Source organism: Cynocephalus volans, chromosome 3 (genome assembly GCF_027409185.1).
Source record: "Cynocephalus volans isolate mCynVol1 chromosome 3, mCynVol1.pri, whole genome shotgun sequence".
Classification (NCBI taxonomy): Eukaryota; Metazoa; Chordata; class Mammalia; order Dermoptera; family Cynocephalidae; genus Cynocephalus; species Cynocephalus volans.
This window is the reverse complement of record NC_084462.1, coordinates 102,468,544-102,496,090: the sequence shown is the minus strand read 5'-3', so window position 1 is coordinate 102,496,090 and position 27,547 is coordinate 102,468,544. Positions and strand designations below refer to the sequence as shown.

Below are 27,547 nucleotides of genomic sequence, written 5' to 3'. Positions count from 1 at the left end.
AAGTGTGGCCCATGAGCCAGCAGCATAGACATCACCTGGGAACTTATTAGAAATGCAGGAATATCAGGCCCGGTATTAATTCCTAGGGCTAACTTGACTGATGACTGAAAACAATTTATGGTCCCGTGGTTCTGGAGTCTAGAAGTCCAAAATCAGGCTGTTGCAGAGCCATGTTTTGGTAGCTTTGGTCCTGTCTGAAGATGGGGCAATGAATACACTGATGTCTCTGGGTCCTTTCCTCTACTAAGACTCCACGGTCAGTGGGAAAATGTGTGATTTTGTTTTGGGGTTTGTTTTCTACATAGCACAAATGCTCCAAAACCATCAGAAGTATTCCCTGCCTACTCTGCACCTCCATGTCTGGCCACAGCCTTCACCTGCTGTGGGCTCCTCTACATTTGCTTTCTGAACAGAATTCATCAGCCTGAAAGCCAGTAAGTGTTTTTCTGTCTCATCAGTATGGGGATGGGTTGCCAAATATGTGCTCAGACTCAGGACGGGATGACAATTTGCCTTTTCACATTTCTTGGTAAGGAGCCTAAATCCTTTAAAGTAAACCTCATCCGAGCAATTTTATGTGTCCCCAAAAATAAGGCCAAGGAGGACATTCAGACCTAACAGTTTGTCAGAACAGTGAAGCTTAGTTTTCCTTGAAACATTTAATGGGCCAGATTATCAGGCTGTGTGTGGAAAGCTTATTTTAATGGCATTATCAGGCTGGTTGACAGAGGCCTCTCTTCAGAAGCTTACCAGGCCACGCTGGCCATCCGCAGTAAGGACTTGTTTGCACCAAGTCAGATGACATTTTATAATTTGGCAGCACGGAGCCGGCCAACCGGCTCCTCTGGGTGTGATGCCAGAGTGGCAGGGGGTGGAGCACGGGGCAAACAGAAGAACAAGGAACCTTAGTCAGCATTTATTTTCCTGGGCACCCACCAAGGAACAATTGGATATTTCCAAGGAAGCGCTCAGTCTCCCCGAGGAGAGAAAGAAAGATGGCTGCCCACGCCAGCTGGCGCCCACTCCCGGCCTTGGCTTCGAGGAGTCGTTACTTACCTGTCCCATCTCCAGTGACTGCCATGTTAGAAATGGCAGGCAGGGCATGAGAATAGCACAGCTGCAAAGTGAGGCTATGTCAGCTGCTTCCTCCTGTGATTCTCTTGTGTACGTAAAGCTTTGTGTGCATCCATGGACTACCACGCCTCGTCACCTTGCATCATCTTGTGTCACTTCTTGGAATTTTTGTCCATTGGGAAATTCTCACTTTATTTTCCAAATAAGATTTCTGTTACTGATAAAATAAGAATTTTCAATTTGGGAGTGTGTGAATGGGTGACAGTGAGATGAGAATAAAAATTAAACTGAAGGGTTCCCTGATAGTCCACGTCTCATCCCAAGAAGATACTGATCTCTAATCCAGCCAATGTTTATTTATAACACTGGGGTATATATTAAACATATACGCCATGCCGATTTATATTTATGATTTGGAGGTTTTTGGAGTAAATTATCAGCTCAGGCATCAGAGCTTGTAGCCTTTTGGATAGGCCAATCAATTTCTACATCGCTAGCACAGGATTCTACCTGCCTTTCAACCCAGTCACAAGAGTCTTCAAGATTAATCCAGCCACCATTATAAAAGTACCTTGATCCATTTACAAGCCCATGACTTAGAAATGTAAATGATTACTGTTAATAGGACAAGCTGACTGGTCATCAGTAGCAGGTATGCTTTATGCCAGTCTCTTAATGTCCGTAGTTTAGCCAAGTAGTGGAATTCAGTGAGTGCTGATGTGAAGCATAAGTAAAGATGTCGCCAGTCTGAAGACACAAAAATAGATGTTGTATTTTTGGAATTTTACGTTAAAGAACTAAATTGTCTAATTTTTGTGTATTCTCTACCATGTTGTTCAGTCTTAGTGAGAGAGGCAAACCATGTACACCTTTGTTGTATATACCTGCAGTGTACTGCACTTGGGTATTTGATATGAGGGTGATTCAAATAGCCCATGGAGAAATAGAATTAAAAGATAATAGGAATCTTTCTGTGAACTTTTTGAAGATCTCTTGTGTATACCATTGCCATGAAAGTAAACGTCTACCCCCATATGTGAATTCTTCATTTATTTGTTTTTGAAGGTGGGGTGGGGGGAGTTGATTCAGGCAGGAAAGGCAGCAACTTTCACATGCACTTATTTGTCTGAAGTGACCAGAAGATGTTCGTTGGTGATAACACACGTGGCTGTATTTAGATAGATGTGGTGCCTATTCTCCAGGTCTGTGATAAAACAGACTTGGCTGGAGATGGAAATCCTGGGACTGAAACTGGGAAAGTTCAGATGTGAGAACTAAGCCAAAGAACAAAAATAATTTGCTTGACCTGGTATATGTTTGAATGTGTTTTGTGTTTAGCAGAGGTGTAGGTGTAGAAATTAATCATCTTCATTTCAGACAGGGAAGGTTCCATGGAAGGAGAAGGCTTTTATGTTTCTCTTAATTTTGCAGCTATGCCAGACTCACTCGGCTGAGCATGCTTCCAGCATTCATGGTCTCTTCAGAACCATTTATTTTTATTTTTACTTCTAGCCCTGTCTGCCAAATTCAGGCAGAAAGCTTCAGATATATATGGATTTCGTGTAGATGTGAAAATCCCACTGGACCTGGCAGGAATTCTTTCTCAGTCTGTCTGGCAAGACTTTTCTAGCTGAGTGGTCAGGGCGTGGTTTTTTCCAGTGTAGCAAATCTGTCTCCCCATTTTTGTCTTAATTCTTATTCAAAAAGGCAGGTTGAAGAAAAAAAAAATCCACGTATGTGAGAAATAATAGTAATTTGTACATACTGACTCAGGGTACAGGTTTCGACTGTGTGGGATGTGGGCCTGCCTTTTCCCCCTCTGGAAGACATTGCGAGAGTTCCTTAGGCAACGTAATAGTACGCATGTGTGACATGCCCCAATCCTGGCATGTGGCAGGGGTCTGGAAAGGCTTTGCCTTAAACTAGGCATGTCTAATAGGGTTTAATGCAACCTGTGAATTTGCCCCTGCACAAGGTCAGCTTGTAGGTCAGTGGAATGCTGCACAAATTGCTTTCTCCTCCAGACTGTAATTATGCTTAGGAGAAGGCCATGTGCTGCTAAGTTCAGTTGACTCCAGATAGGACCGAGATAAACTGAGGTCTTCAAAAACTGATTTTTGAAAATTTGGTATAAAGCATCTCTTGTTAAAAAATGCTGGTCTTGAGGTTTATGAAGGAGCTTAGCGTAGGGGATGCTGACCAGCTGTTTTCTGCCTTCCCTGAGAGCAGAAAAAGATTGTTCGAAATGGGAGCATGAGGAATTCGCATCAGACATAAAGTAAAACATTTCAGTGCCAAAAGTTACTTAATACTAGATAATGACTTTGAGGATTATTACAAATCAAGTAATATGCACACGAGGACAAAGAAGAATGAAAAGTGGGTATTGCAAGGGGTCGTAGACTAGGAATAGGATGAAAAAAAGTTTAGTTTGTGTTTCCAATTAGCTGAAGTGGGACTGTCTTTTATTTGTTTGATTGAAAATGGCTATAAACATGTGCACATTGTATGAATGTAACCTTAATAAGTTCTTAAAGTGTGAATATTCTTCTAAAAGAAGGTTCAATACTTAAATATGTCAGCTTCTGGGTCAACCCAAAGGCAGATGGATAAATTAGGCAAAATTTGCAGGTTTCTTGAGTTCTAAGAGTTAAATTATTCCAAAATCCAATTCACCCAGAGTATATATTGGATAAACAAAATTTTACAAATACTCATACTCTACAGTAAATGTTCTCTGAAATATCTTTCCTGAATACCCTGAGTAGGAACTTTTCCCCAACAGCCTACATGGAATGAAGTCATGTGGGAAACGTAATGCATGAATTCTGCCTACTGGCTCCACACAAACGTTGAAAATCATTAATTTGACATCCATGTGATAAAGCTGTGGACTAATAAAGTCAAAGAATCCTACCAGTGTCCAATAATCAGTGGTGGTGGACTGACCTCATGGTCTTCTGCAGTGTGAAAGCCCCTCCTGCTGCTGTTCCTGTTTCCTGGAAGAACCTTCACCCTGGTAGCCACACAGAATGGAAAGAGCCCTTTCTGTGTCGGTAACCAGAGCAGGGGCTATAGCATCCTTTGGGGTTCATGGTGTGCAGAGCTTATCTCTCAGCTCTCCTTCATGGAGAGGTTTTCTGAAGGTGAGACCTGGACTTTTGTTTTAGGAAAAAAGCACTGAATGTAATACTCTTTGGGGAATGCTTTTGGGTCACCCAGAGAAAGACTCCCAGAAACAGCCATCTCATTCAGAATCTCCTTGATGGAGTTTGGATGTGTTGTCCTCTCCAAAACTCATGTGGAAATTTGATCTCCAATGTGGCAGTGTTGGAAACTGATTGAGTCATGGGGGTGGATCCCTCATGAATGGATTAATGCTCTCCCTGGGGGAGGGGGGATTAATGAGTGAGATCTCGCTCTGTTAGTTCCCACGAGAGCTCGTTGCTTAAAAAGACCCTGGCACCTTCTCTCTCTCTCTCTCTCTCTTGCTTCCTCTCGCCATGTGATCTGCTTGTACCCACTGGCCGCCAGCCACTTTTGGCCATGAGTAGAAGCAGCCTGAGGCCCATGCCAAATGCAGCTGTCCCAGAATCGTAGCCAAATAAACCTCTTTCCTTTATAAATTACCCAGTCTCAGGTATTTCTGTTATAGCAACACAAAACGGACTCAAACACTCCTCTTTAAATAAGAGTCTTGGTATTTTCAGGGATCATAGACTTAAGAACAATTAGAAACTCTTTGTGTTACTGATCCCTGTATGTAGCTCCTTTGTATCAGAATTATTTATATATGTTTCTCCTTTAAACAAGTCTTTGAACTACCATTGAATAAACATGTATACACATATTCATAGATAGAATCTTTATGTCCTTTGCAGTAGATGTAGGAGTTTGTATATCGTGAGAGCTGTTGACTTGGACTCACTGCCTTTAGGCGTTGGTACCATGATGAATACAGGCGGGCCTGGAAATAGAAGGCTGGTTTCCTGACTTTTCTCTTAACAACTAGTCCACCAGATCATGATGCTGATCACATTCCACAGCTGGCCAAGAGACCACAAAAGCTCCGGTTGCAAAAGCTAAAAGGAAGGACTGTTGTATTCATGGCTGTAGTTCTTAATTTTTGTATTTCTACTTTGATTGTTATATTGTTGGAAACTTTTGACTTAGGCCAGAAGACTTTTAAAACGTTGCTAATATAGCGCAGGATAAAAACAAACAGAATGGGTTAATAATGTTGATTAATTACATTTTTGAGTTAATAGTCGGTTTAATATAACTTTTTTATTTGAAATTCTATAGTTACTTTTAAAAATTTAATTAGTTAAATTTTCGACTATAGAAAGAGCAGAATATTAAATATCTGACAATCTCAAGCAACTTAAGATTCTAAAAATTTTCCAGATATCATTATGATCGTCAGTTTACAATGTCCAGTAAATAAATATGCAAATATGGAAGGCATAATTGATCGAGTTTGATTTCTTTTAACTCCAGAATATATTCAAGAAGCTAGTGGATTTGGGAGAATAAATACCCAATATTAGTTTACCTTCTTGTCATATGATTTTTCTCTTCTGAGAGGAATTTTTGAAATTCACTTTATCTGTCTAGAAGTTAGCTTACTAATAATGCATATAACGCAATAAAAGGAAAGCCAAGGGAATTTTTAGTTAATAGAAGTTTCTATATAAATTGGGTTCTGGTTATTTGAAGCTTTACAATGGTTCTAAAAATTTATTTAAAAAACAAAGTAATAATTATTGGTAGATATCTAATTAAGCATCTCTTTTTAAAAATCTTGTTATGTTCCAAATCTTTGCTCTAATCTTTTTTTTTTTTTTTTCTGGTTTGTCCTCTTTATCAGTTATTTTCACTCTCGTCTTTCTTTCTCCTTAATATTTTTTACATAGCTACTCTACTATAAAGGTAAATTCCTCAGATCATGGATATATATCTGGGTAAAGAGCTTGTGAACTTTGATCATGAAGATAAAAAATGAGAATTGCATGAGCAGACCTAACTGCTCTTGTAGTTTCCGTGCCCCTTAGTTTAATGCCCTAGCAGTGAGATAGCTACATTTACTTTACAGGACTCCTGAGCATGAAGTATTGGTATCACTCTGGAAGTCCTCAGGGGATCACTAAAGGAATAAAAGTTTACAATATTGTGGTGCTATCTGCCCCCAGTTCACAACTGTCCATTTAGATGGGCTAATGTGCTGAGGAGCACAATACCCAATGCTTAGTATAGTGCTGCAGTAAAAAGCAGTTCTCTTTCCTCCTCTTCCCTTAGAAAATGCCTTTTATCCACAGCCATCTCTTTGTAAATCTTTCTCCTATTCGTTGATGGCCTTATTTAAATTTCTTTTCACTGTACCATCCTAATAGATCTAGTAATTGGAAAACATAGCAAAAAGGATATAAAGACAATTCACATGAAGATGTGACCAATAAACCAAATCTTTAACCTTACTCCTAAATCATTTAAAAATGCAAGTAGTGAGAAAACATTTTACCTATTTCTTGGCCAACATGTTTTAAATTGATAATACCTAAAGTGGGTGTGGGAACAGAAAAGCAGTTACCCTCAAATACTTGGTAGGAGTGTAGACTGATATTACCAATCAGTAACAATTTGCCAATATTTATCAGATTTTAAGTGGGCATATTGTTTGGACAATTTCTAGAAATCTGTCCTATGGAAATACAAACTCGCGTGACTAAGGATGGATCTACATGGTTGTTCGTTACAGCATTCTTAATAATTGACAAAATTTAGGAAATTCCCAAGTGCCCTTTAGGTAGGGTAATACTTAAGTAAATATGTGACATACAGTCATGTGTCGCTGCACAATGGGGATACATTCTGAGAAATGTGTCATTAGGTGATTTCATCATTGTGTGCACATCATAGAGTGTACTTAAACATAGATGGTATACCCTACTACACACCCAGGCTATATGGTAAATCATAGGGCTCCCTGGCTACACACCTGTACAGCATGTTATTGTACTGAATACTGTAAGCAATTGTAACACAATGGTAAGTTTTACATACTTAAACCTATCTAAGCATGGAAAAGGTACAGTAAAAAATGTGGTTTAGGGCCGACCCCGTGGAGCACTTGGAAGAGTGCGGTGCTGGGAGCGCAGCAGTGCTCCCGCCGCGGGTTCGGATCCTATATAAGGATGGCCGGTGCGCTCACTGGCTGAGCGCGGTGCGGCCGGTCACAAAAATGACCAAAAAAAAAACATGGTATAAAAGATTAAAAAAATGGCACACCTGTATAGGGCACTTACCATGAATGGAGTTTGTAGGACTGGAAGGGAGTTGCCTTGAGTGAGTCAGCAATTGAGTAATGAGTGAATGTGAGGCCTACGACATTAGTGTACACTAATATAGACTTTATGAACACCGTACACTTAGGATACACTAAATCTGTAAAAGAGTAAAATAATTGTACTACAACATTAGGATGGCTATGATGTCACTAAGGATTAGGAGTTTTTTAGCTCCATTATAACCTTATAGGATCACAATTATATGTGCAGTCCATCCTTCGCCAAAGCGTTGTGATGCCGTGAGTGACTATACTTAAAAGTGGTTCTGCCTGTACTGACATAGAAGGTGTCAGCAATGTATTTCTGAATGAAAAAAAATTTTGCAGAATTCAAAAAAAATTGCAGAACAAAGAATGTGTAGCTTGCAATTTTTATAAAGATAAAATCCTACACATGCGTGGGTGTACACACACATTTAGGTTTTGAAAGAATTGAATTCCCATTACTAGCAATGATATATTAGTCCATTTCAGTTGCTAAGAATACCTGAAACTAGGTAATTTATAAAGAAATAAAGAAATTTATTTCTTACAGTTTGGAGGCTAGGAAGTCCAAAGTCCAGGGAACACATCTGGTGAGGCCTTTTCCTGGTGGGTTGACTCCCTACAGTAACTCAAGGTATCACAGAGAATGAGTTGAGTAAGAGAGCTAACCTGCTCACTCACTGTCCTTATAAAACCATCAGAATCATGCCAGTTACTAAATGAGTGGATCAGTCCATTCACTAGAGCCCCGTCCTCACAACCTAATCACCTCTTAAAGGCCTCACCTTTCAGATACCATAATTGGATTTCCCATCCTCATAACGCTGTTACAGTGGAGATCAGGTTTCCAACACGTGAATTTGGGGGGGGTCACATTTGACCCTTAGCAGATGGTAACTGCAGAGTGGAATTGGGGGATGAAAATAGTTTTACTTCTTTGCATTCTGCATAGCTTGCATTTTTTAACTTACAAGAAGCATTTATTACTTTTGAAATTAAAAATAATAAATTTACAGAAAGAGAAAAAAATAAGACTATTGAACCTGACAACTCTTCAGAGGCAGAAAATTATTCATCTTCAATCCCTAGCTGGATACCTGGCAAACAGGAGTCGTTTGACAAATGTGTGTTCAATGAAGGAACGCTTGCTTATTCCACCTGAGCTCCCATGACCAGGTCAGCTAAGAACTTGAGCAGAAGCTCATAAAATATGACCATAGAGCCCACAGAGCATCTTTTCCTTTATTCCCCTTTCAGTCCTCAAGTTTTCTTTTTCCTTCTTCTCCCTACCCCAACGTGTTCTCCTCACACCCTGTTTATTCCAATCTTTGACCAATTTCAGGAAGATCTGAATATGTACCAAAGTCTTAGGTCAGACTTTTAAGGTGATTGAACCCTCACTTGGTCTGTTTATGTCTGATGTGTTGTTTTCCTTAATTTGTTTCCTTCTAGTCATTTTGCATATCTGGATTTTAAAAAGATATTTTAAAATATATATTTCTTTCTATTCTTTTTTTTTTACTCCCTCTTAATTACTAATTTTTTTTCTTACAATTTGTTATTTTCCTCCAATTATGAGGGGTTTGCCCCTTCCAATGAAGCTTGACTCAGTCTCAGGTCAGTCTGCTCTTAATTCTACTACTGCCATGGCCATGTGAAATACTTGGTGACTGGGAGCATGTTTGGTGGAACCCAGCCACTTTTGGCTTCTCTCTCTGAGAAGATAGCATCTGCCTCTCAGAAACTGGGGGGTGTGAGGTCATCTAGAGGAACAGGGACTGCCAGATCCTCCTTGCCTCATAGAGACTCCAAATTATCAATACATGGACCAATGACCTTTATGAGAAATCCAAAAGCCAGTTAAAAGGCTCCTGCACCCTAACTGAGCATGAAACCTGTTGCATTGAAGCTGGTAGGAAAAATCAAGGCATTCACTCACCAGAGCCCCTCCCCCAGCACAAGACAGTGATCTAAAGAAAACTCCTAGTTCCCAGCTTCTCTCTAGGGAGGGAGAGAGAAGACTGGAACTTATGTCTAATGTTCAGACTTTGGGGGAGATACCTGAGGAAGTAGTCTCTGGTGTGTCTGAATCTAAGTGCTGACAGAAAAGGATGCCAAGTTGGGGGCTGCTGTGAACAAAGATGATGGTTTGAACTAGTGTATACTCATTCACCATTGCCCTTCCCCTGGTTCAAGGAAGAATGAGTGGGAGTAAACCCCCAACTCCTGGCTTCTCCCAGGGGAGGGAAAAAACAGCATGCCTCCAATGTTCTGGCATTTGGAAAGCCTGCCCAAGGTACTGGTTTCTATCTTGCATGACTTGAAGTGCTAATGGGACCCAGCATACTCTAGATGCCTGGAGACTGCTGAGAACACAAAAGAGCTGAGTGGCTTGTTGCTGCTGTGGAGGACCTGTGGCACAGCAGACAGAGGCCGGTACAGTTCAGGGGCTTCTCCTTTGGGGATTGAAGGGGAAGAGTGGAGTTTGCATACAGTGTTCCAGCTTTTCACAGGACTGTCCAAGGGAATGGTTTCTTTCTTCTCTAACTCAGTGCATTCACGGGACCTCACATACTCTAGATGCATGGAAGCTGATCAGAACAAAAATGAGTTGGGCAGCTTACAGCACCTCCAGAGAACCTGCAGTACCACACACAGACACGAGAGTGATCATAGGATTATGAGCTCTTGAAAAAAGAATCCAGCAAAACCTTTAATTGAGAATTTACATGCATAAGTACAGAGAATGCTCATTCACAGAAAAAGCTTGAGAAGCCCCCAGATTCTCCTGCTGGGCTGATTAGCAATGGTCTTTTTCTGTATGAAAACAGTCTGTGAAGACTAGGAGAGGTGGCCTTCTCAAATGTGCAGATTCCAACACAAAATAACAAGGCACATGAAGAAACAGGGTAACATTGACCAATTAAAGGAACAAAATAAATCTTAGAAACCAACCCTCAAGACATAGACGTATGTGTATATGAATTACTCGACAAAGAATTAAAAATAAATGTCCAAAAGATGCTTAATGAGCTCAGGAAAACAATGCAAGAACAATATGAGAGTATCAACAAAGAAAATATTTAAAAGAATCAAATTTTGGAGCTAAAGGTACAATAACTGAATTGAAAAATTCACTGGAAAGGTTCAACAGCAGACTTCAAGTAAAATAAGGAATCAGATAACTGGAAGACAGGGCATTTGAACAGTCAGGAGAAAAAAGGGGGGAAAAAACGGAGTGAAGAAACTTAAGGGATTTATGGGACAACACCAAGTGAACCAATACATACATTATGGGAGTTACAGAAAGAAAAGATAGAAAGAAGTAGAGAGCATATTTCAAGAAACAGTGGCCAAAAAACTTCTCAGATCTGTATAAGGAAATAGACATCCAGATTCAAAAGCCCCATGGATTCCAACAAGGAGAAACCAGAAAACACACACCCAAACACATAATCATATTGCCAGATGTCAAAGACAAAAAGAGAATTTTGAAAGCAAGATAAAAGCAACTCATCCTGTACAAGTGTGTCACCATAAGACCATCAACAGATTTCTCAGCAGGAACTTGCAGGTCAGATGTATTCAGAGTACATAAAGAAAACTGCCAACCAAGAATAATACATTTGGCAAGACTGTCCTTCAAAAACAAAGGAGAAATAAAGACATTCCAACATAAATAAAAGCTGAGGGAGTTCATCACCAGTAGGCTTACTGTACAAGGACTGAAAGGGGCCTGGCTGGTTAGCTTAATTGGTTAGTGTGTGATACTGATAGCACCAGGGTCCAAGGTTCAATCCTTGAACCAACTGTTCTGGCCAGCTATTCCCCCACAACAAAAGAAAATGAAATGATGAAGTTCTTTAAGTTGAAATGAAAGGACACTACATAACAACACAAAAGTATATGAAAGTGCAAAGCTTGATGGTAAAAATAAATATGTAGACAAATACAGGATGCCATAATGGTGGTGGGTAAATCACTTTTAACTCTGGTATAAAATTTAAAAGGTAAGTAAGTATAACTATAAAAATGTTAATGGATACACAATGTAAAAGGATGTAATTTATAATATCAGTAACATAAAAGTGTGGGGAGAAATAAAAGTAGAATTTTTGTATGTAATCAAAATAGATTGTTATACATATAAAATGTTTTATGTAAGTCCCATGGTGACCACAAAGAAAATACCACAAAGAAGATACACAAAAGGAAATGAGAAAGGAATCAAAGCATGTTACTATAAGAAAGGAACAAAACACAAAGGAAGATAGCAAAAGAAGAAAAGAGGGACATAAAAGCTACAAAATAGAGAACAATTAAACTGGGAATAAGTATTTCTCTATTAGTGATAAACTTAAATGTAAGTGGATAAAATTCCTCAATCAAAAGACAGAGCGTCTGAATAATAAGACCTAACAGTATGCTGTCAACAAAAGGCTCACTTTAGGTTTAAGAACATACATAGGCTGAAAGCAAAAAGGGATAAAAAAAGATATTTCAAGTGTTGGTTTTTTGAAAAGATTAACAAATCTGACAGACCCATAGCTAAACTAAGCAAAAACTAAAGGCGAGCAAGGTGGCTACAGTTAGGATAGACAAAATAGACGTTAAGTCAAAAACTGTCACAAAAGGCAAAGAAAGATGTAATGATAAAAGTGTCAATTCAACAGGAAGATGTAACCATTATAAATATTATGCACACAACATCAGAGCCAAATATCTGAAACTTTGACAGAGCTGAAGGGAGAAATGGACCACAACACAATAATAGCAGGGGATTTAAATACTCCACTTTAAATAATTGATAGAACAAAAGACAGAAGAACAGTAAGAAAATAGAGGACTTGAACACTATATACTAAATGAACATAACAGACATATATAGAACACTTCACCCAACAAAAATAGAATACCACATTTTTCTCAAGCACACATGGAATGGGCTCCAGGATAGATGACATTTTAGGTCACAAAATAAGTTATACCAAGTTTAAGAAGATTAAAATCATACCAAGTATCTTTTCCAACCACAATGGAATGAAATTAGCAATAGTAGGGGGAAAAATAGAAAATTCACAAATACATGGAAATTAGACACACACTCCTGAACAACCAAAGGGTCAAAGAAAAAAAATCAAAAGTGAAATTTGAAAGTATCGTGAGACAAACAAAAACACAGCTTACCAAGACTTTGGGGATGCAGCAAAAGCAATACTAAGAGGAAGTTTACAGCAGAGAACACCTGCACCCACACCCAAGATCTCAAACAATCTAATTCTACATCTCATGGAATTAGAAATGGAAGAACAAACTAAGCCCCAAAATAGTATAAATAATTAATAAAGATTAGGACAGAAATAAAGAATAGAAAAACAATAGAAAAAAATCAACGAAACTAAGAATTGGTTTTTTTAAAAGAAACAAAATTAACAAATCCTTAGCTAGACTGAGAAAAAAGACTAAAGTACATAAGATCAGAAATGAAAAAAGGATACGTTACAACTGATGCCACAGAAATCAGGATTGTAGAAAACTCTTGTGAATAATTATGTGCCAAAAAATTGGATAACCTAGAAGAAATGGATCAATTCCTAGAAATATATAAGCTACCAAGACTGAATCATGAAGAAACAGAAAATTAAAACAAACTTGTAACTAGTAAGGAGATTGAATCAGTGATCAACAACCTCTCAAAAGAGAAAAGCCCAGGACAAGATGGCTTTGGTGGAGAATTGTACCAAACATTTAAAAAATCAATGCCAATCCTTCTCAAACTCTTCCAAAAAACTGAGTAAGATGGCACACTTCCAATTTTTTTTAAGAGGCCAGCATTACTCTGATACAAAAGCCAAAGACACTACAGAAAAAGAAAATTACAGACCGTTATCTCTGAATATCATTGCAAAAATCCTGAAAAATTACAGGTTGAACAATCCAAACCCAAAAATCCAATATCTAAAACTTTGGGTGCCAACATGACACTCAAAGGAAATGCTCATTGGAACATTTCATATTTGGATTTCAGATGTGGGATGTTCACCTAGTAAGTATAATGCAAATATTCCAAAATCTAAAAAATCCAAAATTTGAAATACTTCTGGTTCCAAGCATTTTGGATAAGGGACACTGTCTCAACCTGCACTGGCACGCCAAATTCAACAGATCATTAAAAGAGTTATAGACCATGACCAAGTGGGATTTATCCCTGGGATGCAAGAATGATACAACATATGAAAATCAGTGTCATACATCATGCCAAAAGAACAAAGAATAAAAATCTTATAAATCATATCATTAGATGCAGAAAAAGTATTTGACAAAATGAAACACACTTTCATGATAAAAACATCAAACTAGGAATAGAAGGAAATTACCTCAACATAATAAAGTCTATATAAAAGACCCTGAAGCTAACATGTACTCAATGGTGAGAAATTGAAAACTTTTTCACTAAAGTTAAGAAGAAGGCAAGGATGCCCATTCTCACTACCTTTTTCAACATAATACTAGAAGTGCTACCTAGAATTATTAGTCAAGAAAATTAAATAAAAGGCATCTAAATTTTAAAAGAAGCAATATTGTCTATGTTCACAGATGACATGATCTTATATGTAGAACACCAAGGATTCCACACAAAAAACCCACAACTTAGAATTTACAAACAGATTCAGCAAAGTTGCAGGATTAAAGATCAACATACAAAAACTAGTTGTTTTTTATACACACACAAAAAAAATTCAAAAAGGAAATTAGGGAAATAATTTCATTTAAAATAGCATCAAAAAGAATAAAATACCTAAGAATAAGCTTAATAGAGGAGGTAAAAGATTTGTATACTGAAAACTACTAAACATTGCTGAAAGAAATCGAGGAAGACATAAATAAGTGGGAAGACATTTCATGTTTATGGATTCAAAGACTTCATGTTGTCAAAGTGTCCATACTTCTCAAAGCAGCCTGCAGATTCAATACAGTTTCTCTCAAAATCCCAGTGGCAGTTTTGCAGAAATAGAAAAAACAATTCTAAAATTTATGTGAAACCATAGAGTACCCCAATAGCCCAAAAGAACCTTGAAATAGAAGAAAAAGGCTGGAGGCTTCTCTCTTCCTGACTTCAAAACATATTACAAAGTTACAGTAATCAAAACAGTATGGTACTGGTATAAAGACAGACATTAGACAACAATGAAACAGAATAGAAAACCCAGAAATAAAACACACGTGTATAGTCAAATGATCTTCAACAAGGGTGCCAAGACTATCCAATAGGGCAAACATAGTCTCTTCAATAGATTGTGTTGGGAAAGAATGTAAAACAATTAAATTGGACCCTTATCTTACAACATACACAGAAATCAACTCAGAATAGATTAAAGACTTAAATGTTAAACCTGAAACTATAAAACTCCTAGAAGAAAACATAGGAGAAAAGCTTTATAAAATTGGTCTTGGTGATTATTTCCTAGGTATGATACCAAAAGCACAGGCAGCAAAAGCAAAAATAGAAAAGTGGGACCACGTCAAATTTACAAGCTGCTCAGCAAACAAAAACAAAAAACAAAAAAAGAGTGCAAAGGCAACCCACAGAATGAGAGAAAATATTTGGAAACCAATGATCTGATGAGGGGTTAATATCCAAAATACGTAAGGAGCTCCTACAACTCAATTTAAAAAATTATAAATGGGATAAAGTCTTGAATAGACATTTCTCCAAAGAAGACACACAAATGGCCAACAGGTATATGAAAAGATGCTCAAAATCACTAGTCATCAGGAAATGCAAATCAAAACCATAATGAAATATCTCATAGGATATTAGAATGGCCATCTAAAAAACAAACAGAAAACATAAAACCAGAAAATATTAAGTTTTGGTGAGGATGTGAAGTAGTTGGGACCCTTTGTACACAGTTGTTGGAAATGTAGCCACTATGGAAAACAGCATGGAGGATCCTTTAAAAATTAAAAATAGAACTACCATATGATCCAGCAATCCCTATTCTAGGTATTTATAAAAAATAATTAAAATCATGATCTTGAAGAGAAATTTGCATTCCCATGTTCATTACAATATCATTCACAGTAGCCAAGAGGTGGAAGCACCTTAAATTCCCATCAGAAGATGAATGGATAACGAAAATGTGGTGTGTACATACAATGGAATATTACTGAACCATACAAAAGAAGGAAATTCTATCATGTGCTACAACATGAATTGACTTTGAGGACATTGTGCTCATGAAAGTAATCCAGTCACAGAAGGACAAACTGCATGATTCCACTTATATGAGGAATCTATAATAGTCAAACTCATAGGGACAGAAAATAGAATAGTAGTTGCCAGAAGCTGGGGGAAGAGGAATTTGGGAAGTTGCTATTTAATGGGGGTAAAGTTTCAGATATGCAGGATGCAGAAGTTCTAGAGATCTGCTACACGACATTGTGCTTACAGTTAACAATACTGAACTGTGTACTTAAAAATTTGTTAATAGGGTTCATTTCATGTTATGTACATTTCACAATGGAAAAGTACAGTATTAAGCCTTCAAATCCGTGGGAGACCAAAAAGAAAGAAAGAAACCAAGAGGGTTTAGGACATTTAATTCTGTGTCCATTGTGTTTCTGCCGTTTTAGTTGGTTTTAAACAAATCTTGTCATAAATTTGAGAAACTTGGTATCATTCCACAATTAAAGAGTGGCTGCATAAACACTTAGAAGGATATTTTTAAAGGTCTAATCAAAAGTAGACAAAGAATTTGGTACAGACAGGGAAGAGAATGCAACTGCTCTAACGCACCACTGCCTACCTCCTTTTTAAGAGGCAGCACCACATTTCAGAAACAAAACTTAAAGGCTTTAAGTCCAGCTGAAGGTAACACTCTCTAAGCACCTGCTGCACCAAGTCACTAGACAAAATTCCAAGGATGGCTTACTGTGGAAACATCCTTTCCACGGTTCAGCCTGGTTGAATAATGAAGTGTGAATGGATTTGCTTGATTTTACACGGTGACAGACAGACTCAGTCAAACTCTCTTAGCTTTCTCGTGGTCTCTCTCTTGCATTCTTTTAATTAGCTCATAGAAAAACTTGCATTTGAGTATTGTCTTTCTTGTAGGCAGAATGTATTACTGGTGGTTTTCAGAGCCCTAACTGAGTAACTTTGTGCATATTTGTTTGAAGAATCTTTTGCAACCCGGTTGTGATCTTGTCATAAATTTGATTCCTGTGCCTGTGTCCTTTGACATTGATGTGTATGCCAAGGCTGTGTTTTTATCAGTCGCTATCCTGGACACTTAGAATAAATCTAGTCAACTTTCAAAGCCCCTCTTCTTTTGAATTGCTCTCCAATTAGTTTAGGTGATGATTTTATTTGCCTTTCTGACTCTTTACAGCAATTTTCCACAGTGATATTTTTTAAATCCCTGAGCCACAAACTTCTTGAGGGCAAGGATTTGATCTGTCTTGGTCACCTCTGTATCTCTAGAGTCCAAAGCAATTTCTGGTACATAACAGATGTAGAGCAAATATTTGATGCATGGCTGAATATTTACATGAAGTTATCTGGGTTTTTTTTCATTTTGTATTGGACTTTTAAAAATTGACTTTAAATTTGTGTTCTCTGTCTAAGAAAAAACCGGAAGCTACACTTTAAAAGAAGATATTTGATTATGCTTAATCTCTTCGTTTGCTTTTGCTTTCATATAAAAAAATAAAAATACCAAGTACCTTTTTAACTTATTTTTAAAACTCCTGAAGTCCTGTATTCTACCAAGAATCTTTCTCTAAGGCTAATGTTGAAATAATTAAGTGCATTAAATGTCAGATTTTCTTTACGTATTAATTAAAGCTTAGTATTTAGTATACTTTAGGTCTAATAGTTATATGAAGGTAGCCATTCTGAGCAGGAAAAGGAAAGATAAAGGGCTGGCACTAATTGATTCAGGATCAATCAGTAGAGAAGAAGTTAGACAATTAGACTGTTAAGTAATCTTGATCGGAACAAACTCTTGTTATCTCTTATTGTTCAACCAGCAAGCAACTCAGCTAGTATAGAAATTATATAATTAGGTGTCTGTTACTGTTTAATCTTGTCTTTGTTATACTTCAGTAAGTTTATAAGTACCTAAGTGGAAGGGAAGCATAGTTGTTTAGTTTAGTTTGTACTTTACCCACAAAAATGCATTAAAAACATTTATAAGATTTGTTGATGTTTCTTGTGTACTTCCTATTGACTTTTGTAGCCTTGCCGCATGAGAGAAAGATTATTTTTTTACTCTTAGTGGCCACTGCGTGATATGTTATTAGGAGCTGATTTGATTTACTACGTTTAGAGAAATACAGAACTATGTAGATGTAGACCTCTCCATGGAATATTTATAAAGGTTGAAATAATGAGCAATAAGGTATTTGAAGTTTCTAAAAAGACTATAAAGTTTTGATATGCATATATGTTATTATAAAAGAATAATTTTAAGCAATTTAAAATTAAAGCTTTGTGTACAAAGTATTGTATTGTTTATATTAATAATAGCACAAATAAGAAGCAACATAATTCACTGAAACAGGAAAATCTTATTTAAATAATAAATATATGTCAGGAACCATGTTAGATGCTTTGAATATATTATATTACTTGATTTCTAACATAAATGTATAAGCTAAATACTGTCAGCCCTACTTCCTGATGAAGTCAAATTCCTAGAGGTTGTCCCTTTACCTAGGCCATATCACTGGTAAATGGCTGACTCGAGATTGAAATGTTCTTTCTCCTAAACCACCCAGTAGATGACACAACTAAAAAGACTGGAGGCTATAAAGTGACCTAAGTAGCAACATGAAAATATTCTAATGATAAGTGAAAACATTGGATATAACATTGCACATCATGTTGTCATTACAACTTAGTTAAGCTGTATATGAATGAAAAGATCAGAGTAAAATTTTATAAATGTAGGGTTTGTACTAGACTGGTGGAATTCTGTGTGATGTTTTTCCTTTATTTTTTAAAAATGTCTATAACTGTGGGTAAATTACCTTCCAATTAAGTATTGTTTAGAGTGTCTGTAGCATCAGTTTAGTTCATCAGTCAGTGTATCTAGAAATCTTAGTGTTTTCAGTATGCTTTCTGAAAAGTTGCATGGTCATTTGGGCTTGTATTTGTTTATTTTTTTAATTCCAGATTATCAAGTTATTAGATGGAAAACGATCTCAAACTGTGGGCATCTTGATATCTAGTTTACATTTAGAAATGAAGGATATCCAGCAGGGTAAGTCTTTCCTGTTTTTTCCAACTTAAAAAATTTTTTAAAACATTTTATTGTGAAAAATTTCAAATACATACAAATTTAGAATGCTGTAATGAATCCCATGTACCCAATACCCAGCTGCAAAACCCACCAACTCACTCTTGTCTACAGCACCCTCTCCCGGATCAGCTGGATTATGAAGCAAGTCTCAGACATTTGACAGTTTATCTGTTACAAAAGTTAGTACTACCACTAAAAGATAAGGATACTTTTTTAGACAATTCCAGTGCCATTATCATGCCTTTAAAACATTTCTCAATATCATCACATACATAATATTGAGTATGTAATTCTAATTTCCCTAATTGTATACTCATTAATTTATCCATTCATTTACAGTTAATTTGAATGAGGATCCAAACAAATTTCGTGCTTTGCCTTTGATGTGTCTCTCAAGTTTCTTTTAATCTGGAGGTTTATATCTTCGGTCTTTTTTTTTTCCCCTGTGGAAATTCATTTACTGAAGAAATCAAGTCACTTGTCCTGTAGTTTCCTACATTTTATATTTTGCTGATGGCATTGCTGTGCTCCCCTATGTTTACTGTAAACTGTTAGTTTGCTCTAGAGACTTAATGGGGGAAGAATACCTCATGGATGCTGTTGTATATTCTGTCAAGAAGTATGTAATATCTGGTTGTCTGTGATGTTAGTGGGCATTGATGATCTTTGCCTAGAGTTATTAGTTCATTAGAAGTTTGCAAAATAGTGATGTTCTAATTCCATCACTTCTTTTTCATTAGCTGGAATACTTCTGTGGATAAACACGTTCATCAGCCATTTGGTTATGCCATGGTTTCTTAATCCCTTTTATTTTTTGTCAGCCAACATTATTTCTACTTGGTTATCTTTGGCTCAGTTTTAAATAAAAGGCATTTAAAGAGAAGACATTTTGGTTTTTTTTCTTTTTTTTTAGTCTCTAGAAAAGTGGACTAAAGCCATCATACCTTTTTGAAATCTGTGTCTTGCATGAAAACAACACTCCTATTTCTCAGTAATCAATTAAATGTAAATTCTTATTTTGACTTGTCACTTATAATACATTCTGAGTGGTAATACAATCTGTTAGATGGTTTCAGTAGAATTTAGCAAGGGTTCCACAGTGGAAACACTCTGAAACCACATTGCCCTTTAGGTTTTAGTTCATGTTGCCCAAAGTCATTTTATTCTGCTAGTCAGCAGAAGACTCCCATAGGCCCTGAACTAAAAGTCACTGAAGATATTTTCACACACTACTTTTCCTTTCAAAGGAGCTTTGTTAAGGGCTTAAATATTTGCTGTATTGCAAAAATTTTTAATTCCACCAAAAGCTAAAAATATACTAAAATAGATGGCAGTCACAGAGTATTTAAATAAGCTGTCTATTTTAATATTTAAGCTCACCTAGTACAAATGAATACATAAGTGTGAATATTAAACCTCAGAAAATGTTGCAGTGGTTGATCTGAGTTTGGGGCAGACATGGTTACAAAGGCCTGCCATTGAAATTAGAATAGGATTCTTTAGTGACTTTAGAATAATCTAGAGTTCGATCTTCTAGATGAATTGTTTCTGGTAAGTTCAAATCAGGAGAATGTGATGCTAGGGCAAAGAAAAAATGGAAAAACAAATCACTGCAGGGGAGTTTATTGTCTTTAGGTAAGGTACTAATTTTTTGGAGGGGGTCATTGATATTAGAAAAGGATTCATTGGGTTTATTGGAAGAGTCTTGTCCTAAACAAGCAATGTTCTTCATGAGCCTGGTGAAACCCGAGTGTGCTTGGTTTCATCACCAAGATGTGTAACACCATGGATATGAGTTTTCACAAGGTCAACATCACTTTAGATTCTATTCAGTTTGTTTTAGGCGTGTCCTGTTGCAGTACATAAGATTGCCACACAGATAAGTCATTCCAGCTGTGTGATGTTTCACTTACCAGCTCAGAACCATAATTCTTCTCCCCATGGCATTCCAGCCTTATTGGACTGAATGTTCATTGTGAGTTGGATAAAAGATTAGTTCACCCAGACTTTTTCCAGTATTCTACTCTAGACAAGAACATGCTTACATGAACCAGAAGTGAACTTTCATTTCAGCATTAGTAAGGTAGATTGTAGCATCACAGACTTCTAGGCCTCATGGAGACTATTTTAGTTCTTTCTTCTACCTCAGGCACCTCTGCTATCCACCAGAGAGTTGGCTCCTCAGTTCTAAAAAATCATCTACACTTTCTTTCTTCATTTAGTGATGCATTCCAGATGAATATGGCAATATAACTGGAGGTTAATTTTCTTTAGAAGCATTGACTGACACTGGCGTCTGAAGGTCATTAGGAGCCCAGGCTGTGTCAGTTATATTTCATTCTGAATCCGTGTCTGGTCTCGAATGGAATGCACTTGGCCTTGTGTTGTCATCCTGGTGAAAGAAGTACCTGTGCTGACGTTGGCCTAAAACGTTTATTTTAATGTGAGTGGGGCTGCAGTGAGATTTGATTGGGGGAGGTCAGCAGCTGGCAGCCAGGCCAGATCTCGCAGAATATCAGGCCTAGTGAAATGAACACAGTTCAGAGGCTGTTCTTCAGCCTTCTGCTCATGTATTCATCTTTGTGCACAAATACCAGAGGCATTAACTTGTGCTTTCCACACTCACAAGAAGCTGATGTGTAAACCAGACAGCTAGTGTATTCGCTTAGAGTGGAGAATGTTCCTTTCTGCTGACTAAAATATTTATCATATCTGTTCATTGTTTTCCCCATATCCTTTTGCCTCTACTTGGCATTCTGTCTCTATTTATGCCATTTTCCCCACTGAAATGTCATTTCTTTCACTCCGTCTCAGCAAATGCAAAGTAAGCACACAATAAATATTTTTTGAATGAATGAACAAAGATATAAATGAGAAGAGATAGATGAAGGCTTGAATACAAAGAAACAGGCATAAATGGGTTTGGAAACAAAATGCCTGATTCTTGGAAAGTGTGCTATAATACAGTTGGGAGGAATAGAGGTGTACCTACAGGCATCCAGAGAGCTGCAAGCATCCCAGTTTTCGAGATGACAATGACATTTCAGTCCTGTCTTACTGAGATGACAGCTTTGTCACCTTGATGACAGCTTTGGGTATTTTATTAACCTGGCTTTTACTGATTCATCTCTTAAAGAGCAACCTATTTTCTTTGTGTGTAAGGTGAGTACTTCTCTGTTGTCCACGGGGCACTGCCTGTAATGTACAATCAGGAAGTGGAGTTTTGGTGCTCTATATCCCAAGGTCTTACAGATGACAAGTAGCAGAGCCAATGTTTGTTCCTTTATGTCATGTTGCATCTTTTTGCTAGGAATTTCTGGAATAATTAAGCATTGTTTGCCACTAATTAGGCTAATGCATCATATATAAAAGTCATATATTCAAATGCTTGTTGAATTTAATTTGATTTTTAAAAACACATAGACTAACTCTTAGATTTGATAAAATCAGAATGACATGTATTTTATTCCAGTGCATTTGGGCAAAACTGCCTGCCTGCTTTTCTCCCTCCCTCCATCCCTTCCTTCCTTAAACATGTATTGAGTGCCAGCTCTGTAACAAGCCATGACTACAATAGCACATAAGATCAGAATCTAACATTCTCGAGCTCACAGGATGGTGGGAGAGATGTACAAGCAGGCCAAGATTACAGTAGAGTGGGCTGTGAAATAAGAGCAATATCTTGCCTCTTGCTGTAAAACTTAAGATGAGTCTTAGAGGAAGGAATGGTGGTCATCACACAGAAGGAGCTTTTCCAGTTGAGGAAAGAGCGTGGAACAAGACATGTGAAGAGGAGGCAGAAGTGGGGTGTATAGACTACATATGGATGTAAGTGGTTTCAGGGTACAAGGCTAGAAACACAAGCAGTATCCAGACCAGGAAGAGCCCTGAATATCATCCCAGGAAATCTGTCCATTATCACATCAGTAATGGGGAGAAGAAATTTCAGAGGGACAGTGCTGCAATCTGATTTGGAGTGTGGCAGTATCTCAGGCTGTGGCATGGAAGACTGACCTATGAATCCAGAGCATGAATCTCTCACTTCACTCTGCTCTGGTTGCCTCCCCTCACTGCACTCCAGCCAGCCACAGTGGTTGCCTTTGATTCCTTAAAAATGCCAAGTTCTTTCCTTCTTCTGGGTCTTTGAATACGCAGCATGTTCCCTCTGTTTGAACTGCTTTTCCACCCTACTCTTTACATAGCTGGCCCCTTTCTGTATTATGGGGATCAGCTTAAATGTCACTTTGAAAAGTCCCTCCTGGATCCTCCCTCTGTAATATAAGTCATCCTAAGTAAATTCTCTTCACAGCACTTACTGTTTTGTCTATTGACTTAATGTTTTCATTTATATTCACCACTAGAATATAAGCTCTAAGAGGGAGATTGCTCACTGATGTGTCCCCAGCACTTTGTGCTTGTGTCTGACACACAGGAGAGGATAATCAAATGCCTGTTGAGTGAATAAACAAAAATAGTACTGAATGTGAATTAGTCTGTTAGAAAGGGATTGTAATCGTTCAGATGATAAATGACAAAGTTCAGAACTAAGGCTTCGTCTATGGAAAGGTAGAGGAGGAGACCCATGTGCAAGGGATATTTGGAGAGACAGTTGCTACAGTCATGTCAGATAGAAGGAGTGATGGAGAAGAAATCTTGGCTGTACCTTGGGTTTCTGGCTTCAGCAAGAATGTGTATAATGATGCCATAAAACTAGAAATGTAGGCACAAAAGCAAAGGTTGAAGCAGGAAGATGAATTCCATTTTGGATGATTTGAGTGAGAGATGATTGAGGACATGTAAGCTAAAGTGTTCAGTGAGCATCTGAAAATTCTAACCTGGTGGGTGCTAAGTGGGCAGGGCTCAGGTACAGATGTAATATACTCCAAAAGTAACCTTTGTGTTTCTTTCTACTCAGGATGGTGTTTGACATCTTGTAGGAGAAAGCCAAATGCATACATACACTGCCTGAAGTTTAAAACTCTGAATCACATAAGGAAAGCCTTTGGTTGTGGAGGAGGAATGGTGTTTTGGGAGGCTGATAATGATATCCACAGAATTTGTATTTAGTCCAGGAGAGACTCTGAATAAGTGATTTACTTACTGCAGGTTTTCCATCTGCTAGACCAGATGACTTATATTTAAAAGCATTTGGCATCCTTGGACACAGTAACTGCCTACATGATTGCAAATTAGTGTTTTCATTTCACGTTAGTGATTTCCTCTTATTCTTGTCCTAAGGGAGATGGAAAATTGCTGTTGACCATTCTTGATGTAAACCTCCATATGCGTTGCAACAGACTAGGTGCCAGAAACCTCCTGGCATTCATTTGGAATTTCCTGTACACTCAGAATTCATATTTATAATATTTAATCTAACATCAAAATAAAACATTTCTCAATTTAGTTCCTTGTAGTTCAAAATCTCAGTTTGAAAGTTCAGCTGCATTGTAGACTGTCTTTCTGTTTTAGGAATCTCAATTTGAAGTGTGAGAGAAGGATGCCGGATCCCTCAGAGTTGAAAACCCAGACCTGAGAATGCCCACTGGATCATGCTCCCTTTTGCCTTAATAATTTCCAGAAATCTCTGTCAAAGTTTATGCAAGTTGTCAAAAACATAATGAATTTGACCAGGCATCTGAATTTCACCATAGATTATCTAGGACTTTCCTGAGGAGCAAATAATCTCACTCTAGTTTAGAAAAGCCTCTACTCAAAAGGCATTTATTTGGTCTCCAAAAGCGTTCATAGTGCACCCCACCAGTAAAAAGTTCTAGAGCATGCTTCTCAAGGTATGTTTCCTAAAACATGTCCTTTATTTAAATGTCTGACAAACTAATATGCACATTAGAAAACAATGCATTATGCAATTTACATTATGCAACAATGTAAATGGAAATGAGATTAGTAATATTTTTAATATCTTGCTAATTTTGATGGCCTCAGGTTCATTTCTCAAGACTCAATGTATGAGTACAATGACTGTGAGGCTCATTGTTAACAATTTGCATGCATATAAACCTACATTTCAAATAGTCTCCTTGGTAAATTCTGTTATTTATTGGGGTCAGCATCTTGGTAAATCTGATTTGACTGTCCTTGTTTATACCTCAGTCTATGACTGATGAAGAGCTCATGCTAGCAGTCACAGTGTCTGCTCTGCCATTTTCTTATTGTTGACGGATTATCTTCAATCTGGGGTTTCGCTGCAGGAATCTTTTGAAGCCAACTTGTCAACTTTGTGAAGTTTACTTTAGTTAAAACCAAATTTTAGAATCAGAAAACTTCACTTCATGGGCCTCCCCCTCCAAAGTCACAATATGTTGAAAGCAAGGTCATGAGTACATCATGTATGGAGTTTACCCACCAAAAGTGGAGTGTGATCATGACCTATTGACGTATTGCCTGAATGAAAGGGCCAATGTCAATCAGCTTATTAAGTATTGGTAGAACTCGATTTCTAAAAATTTTTTAGAACTCTATTTTGAAAATAGTAGCTCTAATACTTCCCCTTTCTACCTTTTTCTTCCACCCACTGGGTCTAAAGCATCCAAGCAGCAGGGCTTCCACCCCTCTTTCTAAACCACTATACATTCCTTCACTTACAGAGCTGAGTCCAGAAAGCAGAGGGTGGCATTTCTTTGTACTCTACCTTCAGGCAACTGGCCGAGACCATCCAATCTGCCTGGAATGTAATTTTGGCTTAAAAGAACCAGAACTAATGGAAGAACAGAAGCAGCTTAACCCAAACTGTTTCTCATTCCACTGACCTCTGGAGAATAGAGGGGATATAGGAGGGGAAGTTTTGTGAATTCTATGCTCTGTGTCCTTCTTTGAGGTTTGAACCATGGACAATTGTAATTGTACCTAGAAAATGGCACCTTGGGCACCTTTAGGCATAGTACATGCCTGGGCTTAGGGGAGAATTGGGATTTTTGCTTTATAAGATTGAGTGATTTTGAGGTCGTGGAATAGGCAAGTGTCGTTTTGTGCTTGTCATTTCTTCCACCCTCCAGCAAGCTCCAGTTTACTGCGTCTTTTACACTTGCCTCTTAATCCATCAAAGCCCAAATTAAGGTCTGTACCAACTAACATAACACAGTAGCAGGCATTTAGTAACGTAGATAAGATTGTAAACTATATCCCTTGATATTTTTCATTTTTATGTGTCCGAAGGCAACTATTATTTGTGTTTCTTCATTTTCTGTGCGCCTTTGCTTCCCTTTTCATCAATTTTGGCATGCAGTGTAAAATTGCAATTACTGCTGTCCTTTCAAGAAAATTAGACTTTATGTTGCTGTAGATTTTATTTTCTTTTTATATAAGATAAGATATTTTCAAGTTCCAGGTTTCCTTTTTTTAGAGATTGTTTCTGCTATGATTTAGCTGCAGTACTGATTGTTAACTATTTGCAGCTATTCAAAATAAAGATTAAAATTTGGTCATTTTATTACATATTGAAATAGCATATTAGAGTTCAACCAAGTATTAGCAATAACTAATGATGAAACTATGCATGTGTATAAAATGTAAATGAAATTTTCATAACATGAGCCATATGTGGTTCCCACTCAGAGATTACTGTAATATACATTTAATGTAAAAATCATGTGATACCATTTGGATACCAAGGTTTCTCTGTGGACTCTTGTTGGTAGTTGGTCATCGGTTGATTCATTAACTTTTTTTTTGGTGGTAACGATTTTAGATGAAGTGATTACTTATAGCCTGACACCTATAAATGATGGAATCAATACAGTCCTGGTCCAGTTAATTCCCACTGCCTTGAACGATAGTTAGTGATTACAGAAATGAGCTTGGGAAATCAAACTGTGTGACTTTGTGCCTTAGGTTCATCATCTGTAAAACCAGTCACAACAGCAGCACCCACCTCTAAGTATTTAAATAGAAAACACTTAGAACAATGCCTGGCTGCGAGGAAGCTCCCAGTAAATACTAGCTATTAATTATTAAGTACTAATCTCCAGTAAAGTCTGCCTGCCATTCCCACCCTCTGAGTAGTGGACAGAGATTCCTTTAAGCTGCTTCTTAATTGGTGCCCTTGAGCATTTCATTTGGGTACTTGTGTAGAGTGGGGGTTTGTGCATGTCTGTGTCTGCAAAAGCAGGCCTGGTGGCGGTTGAAGGTGGAACATAGTGGTCAGTAGGGAATAGGCGAGGCATATGGCAGAGAGGTTACACAAGAGCTATGACCATTGCAAAGAGAGTTGGTTACAGAGCTCATCAGCGGGAGCAGGTCCTGTCGTCTCCTGTCCCGGCCTCTGAATGGTTCTCCCACCCTCCACACTCCTCTCTGCCCGCCCCTCTTCTTTTACCCCTTGCAGTCTTATCATGGACTTGGTCTTCCCTCTCAGTGATGGCCTCGTTATCAGGAGGCAAACCTGTAGGACAATGTATTGTCCCTTCCCTTTCCTCACTCTCAAATTCTACCCATGCCTCCTTCCAGGAACCCCGTGCTGTCCTTTCCTTTTCCTTCATAGACATCGGGGGAGTCAGCGTGTCAGAGTTTTGTGGAGTAGTTTACATGGAGTTTAAAAAAAACAAGTCCTTCTATGTTACCTGCCCTATTCTGTTCTCTTTTCCTTACCAACTGAGTTTTTATCAAGCCCCCCAAAATATCAGTAATTGGGGCAAAACAGCCAAGTTTTATGTTGGCTATTTGGAAGTTTAACATTAAGAAAATAGTTTCTGTTAACAGAGTCAAGTAAATCCTATCAATCATTGCTTACCTGAGCTAAGAATAAATCTAGTCCATTTGTAAACAATTATTACACACTCACTTTGTGCAAGGCAATTGTGTCAGCTACTTAAGGAAA

General features: G+C 37.7%; 1 protein-coding gene across 1 annotated transcript in view; it reads left to right on the top strand.

Moving 5' to 3' along the window:
• The window catches only part of FMN1 (formin 1), a 352,992-nt gene that overhangs the window by 187,397 nt on the left and 138,048 nt on the right, over window positions 1-27,547 (top strand). The window contains exon 7 of the mRNA XM_063091447.1: window positions 18,588-18,675. Coding sequence (XP_062947517.1) covers window positions 18,588-18,675 — 88 coding nt within the window. The remainder of the gene's footprint in view (window positions 1-18,587; window positions 18,676-27,547) is intronic.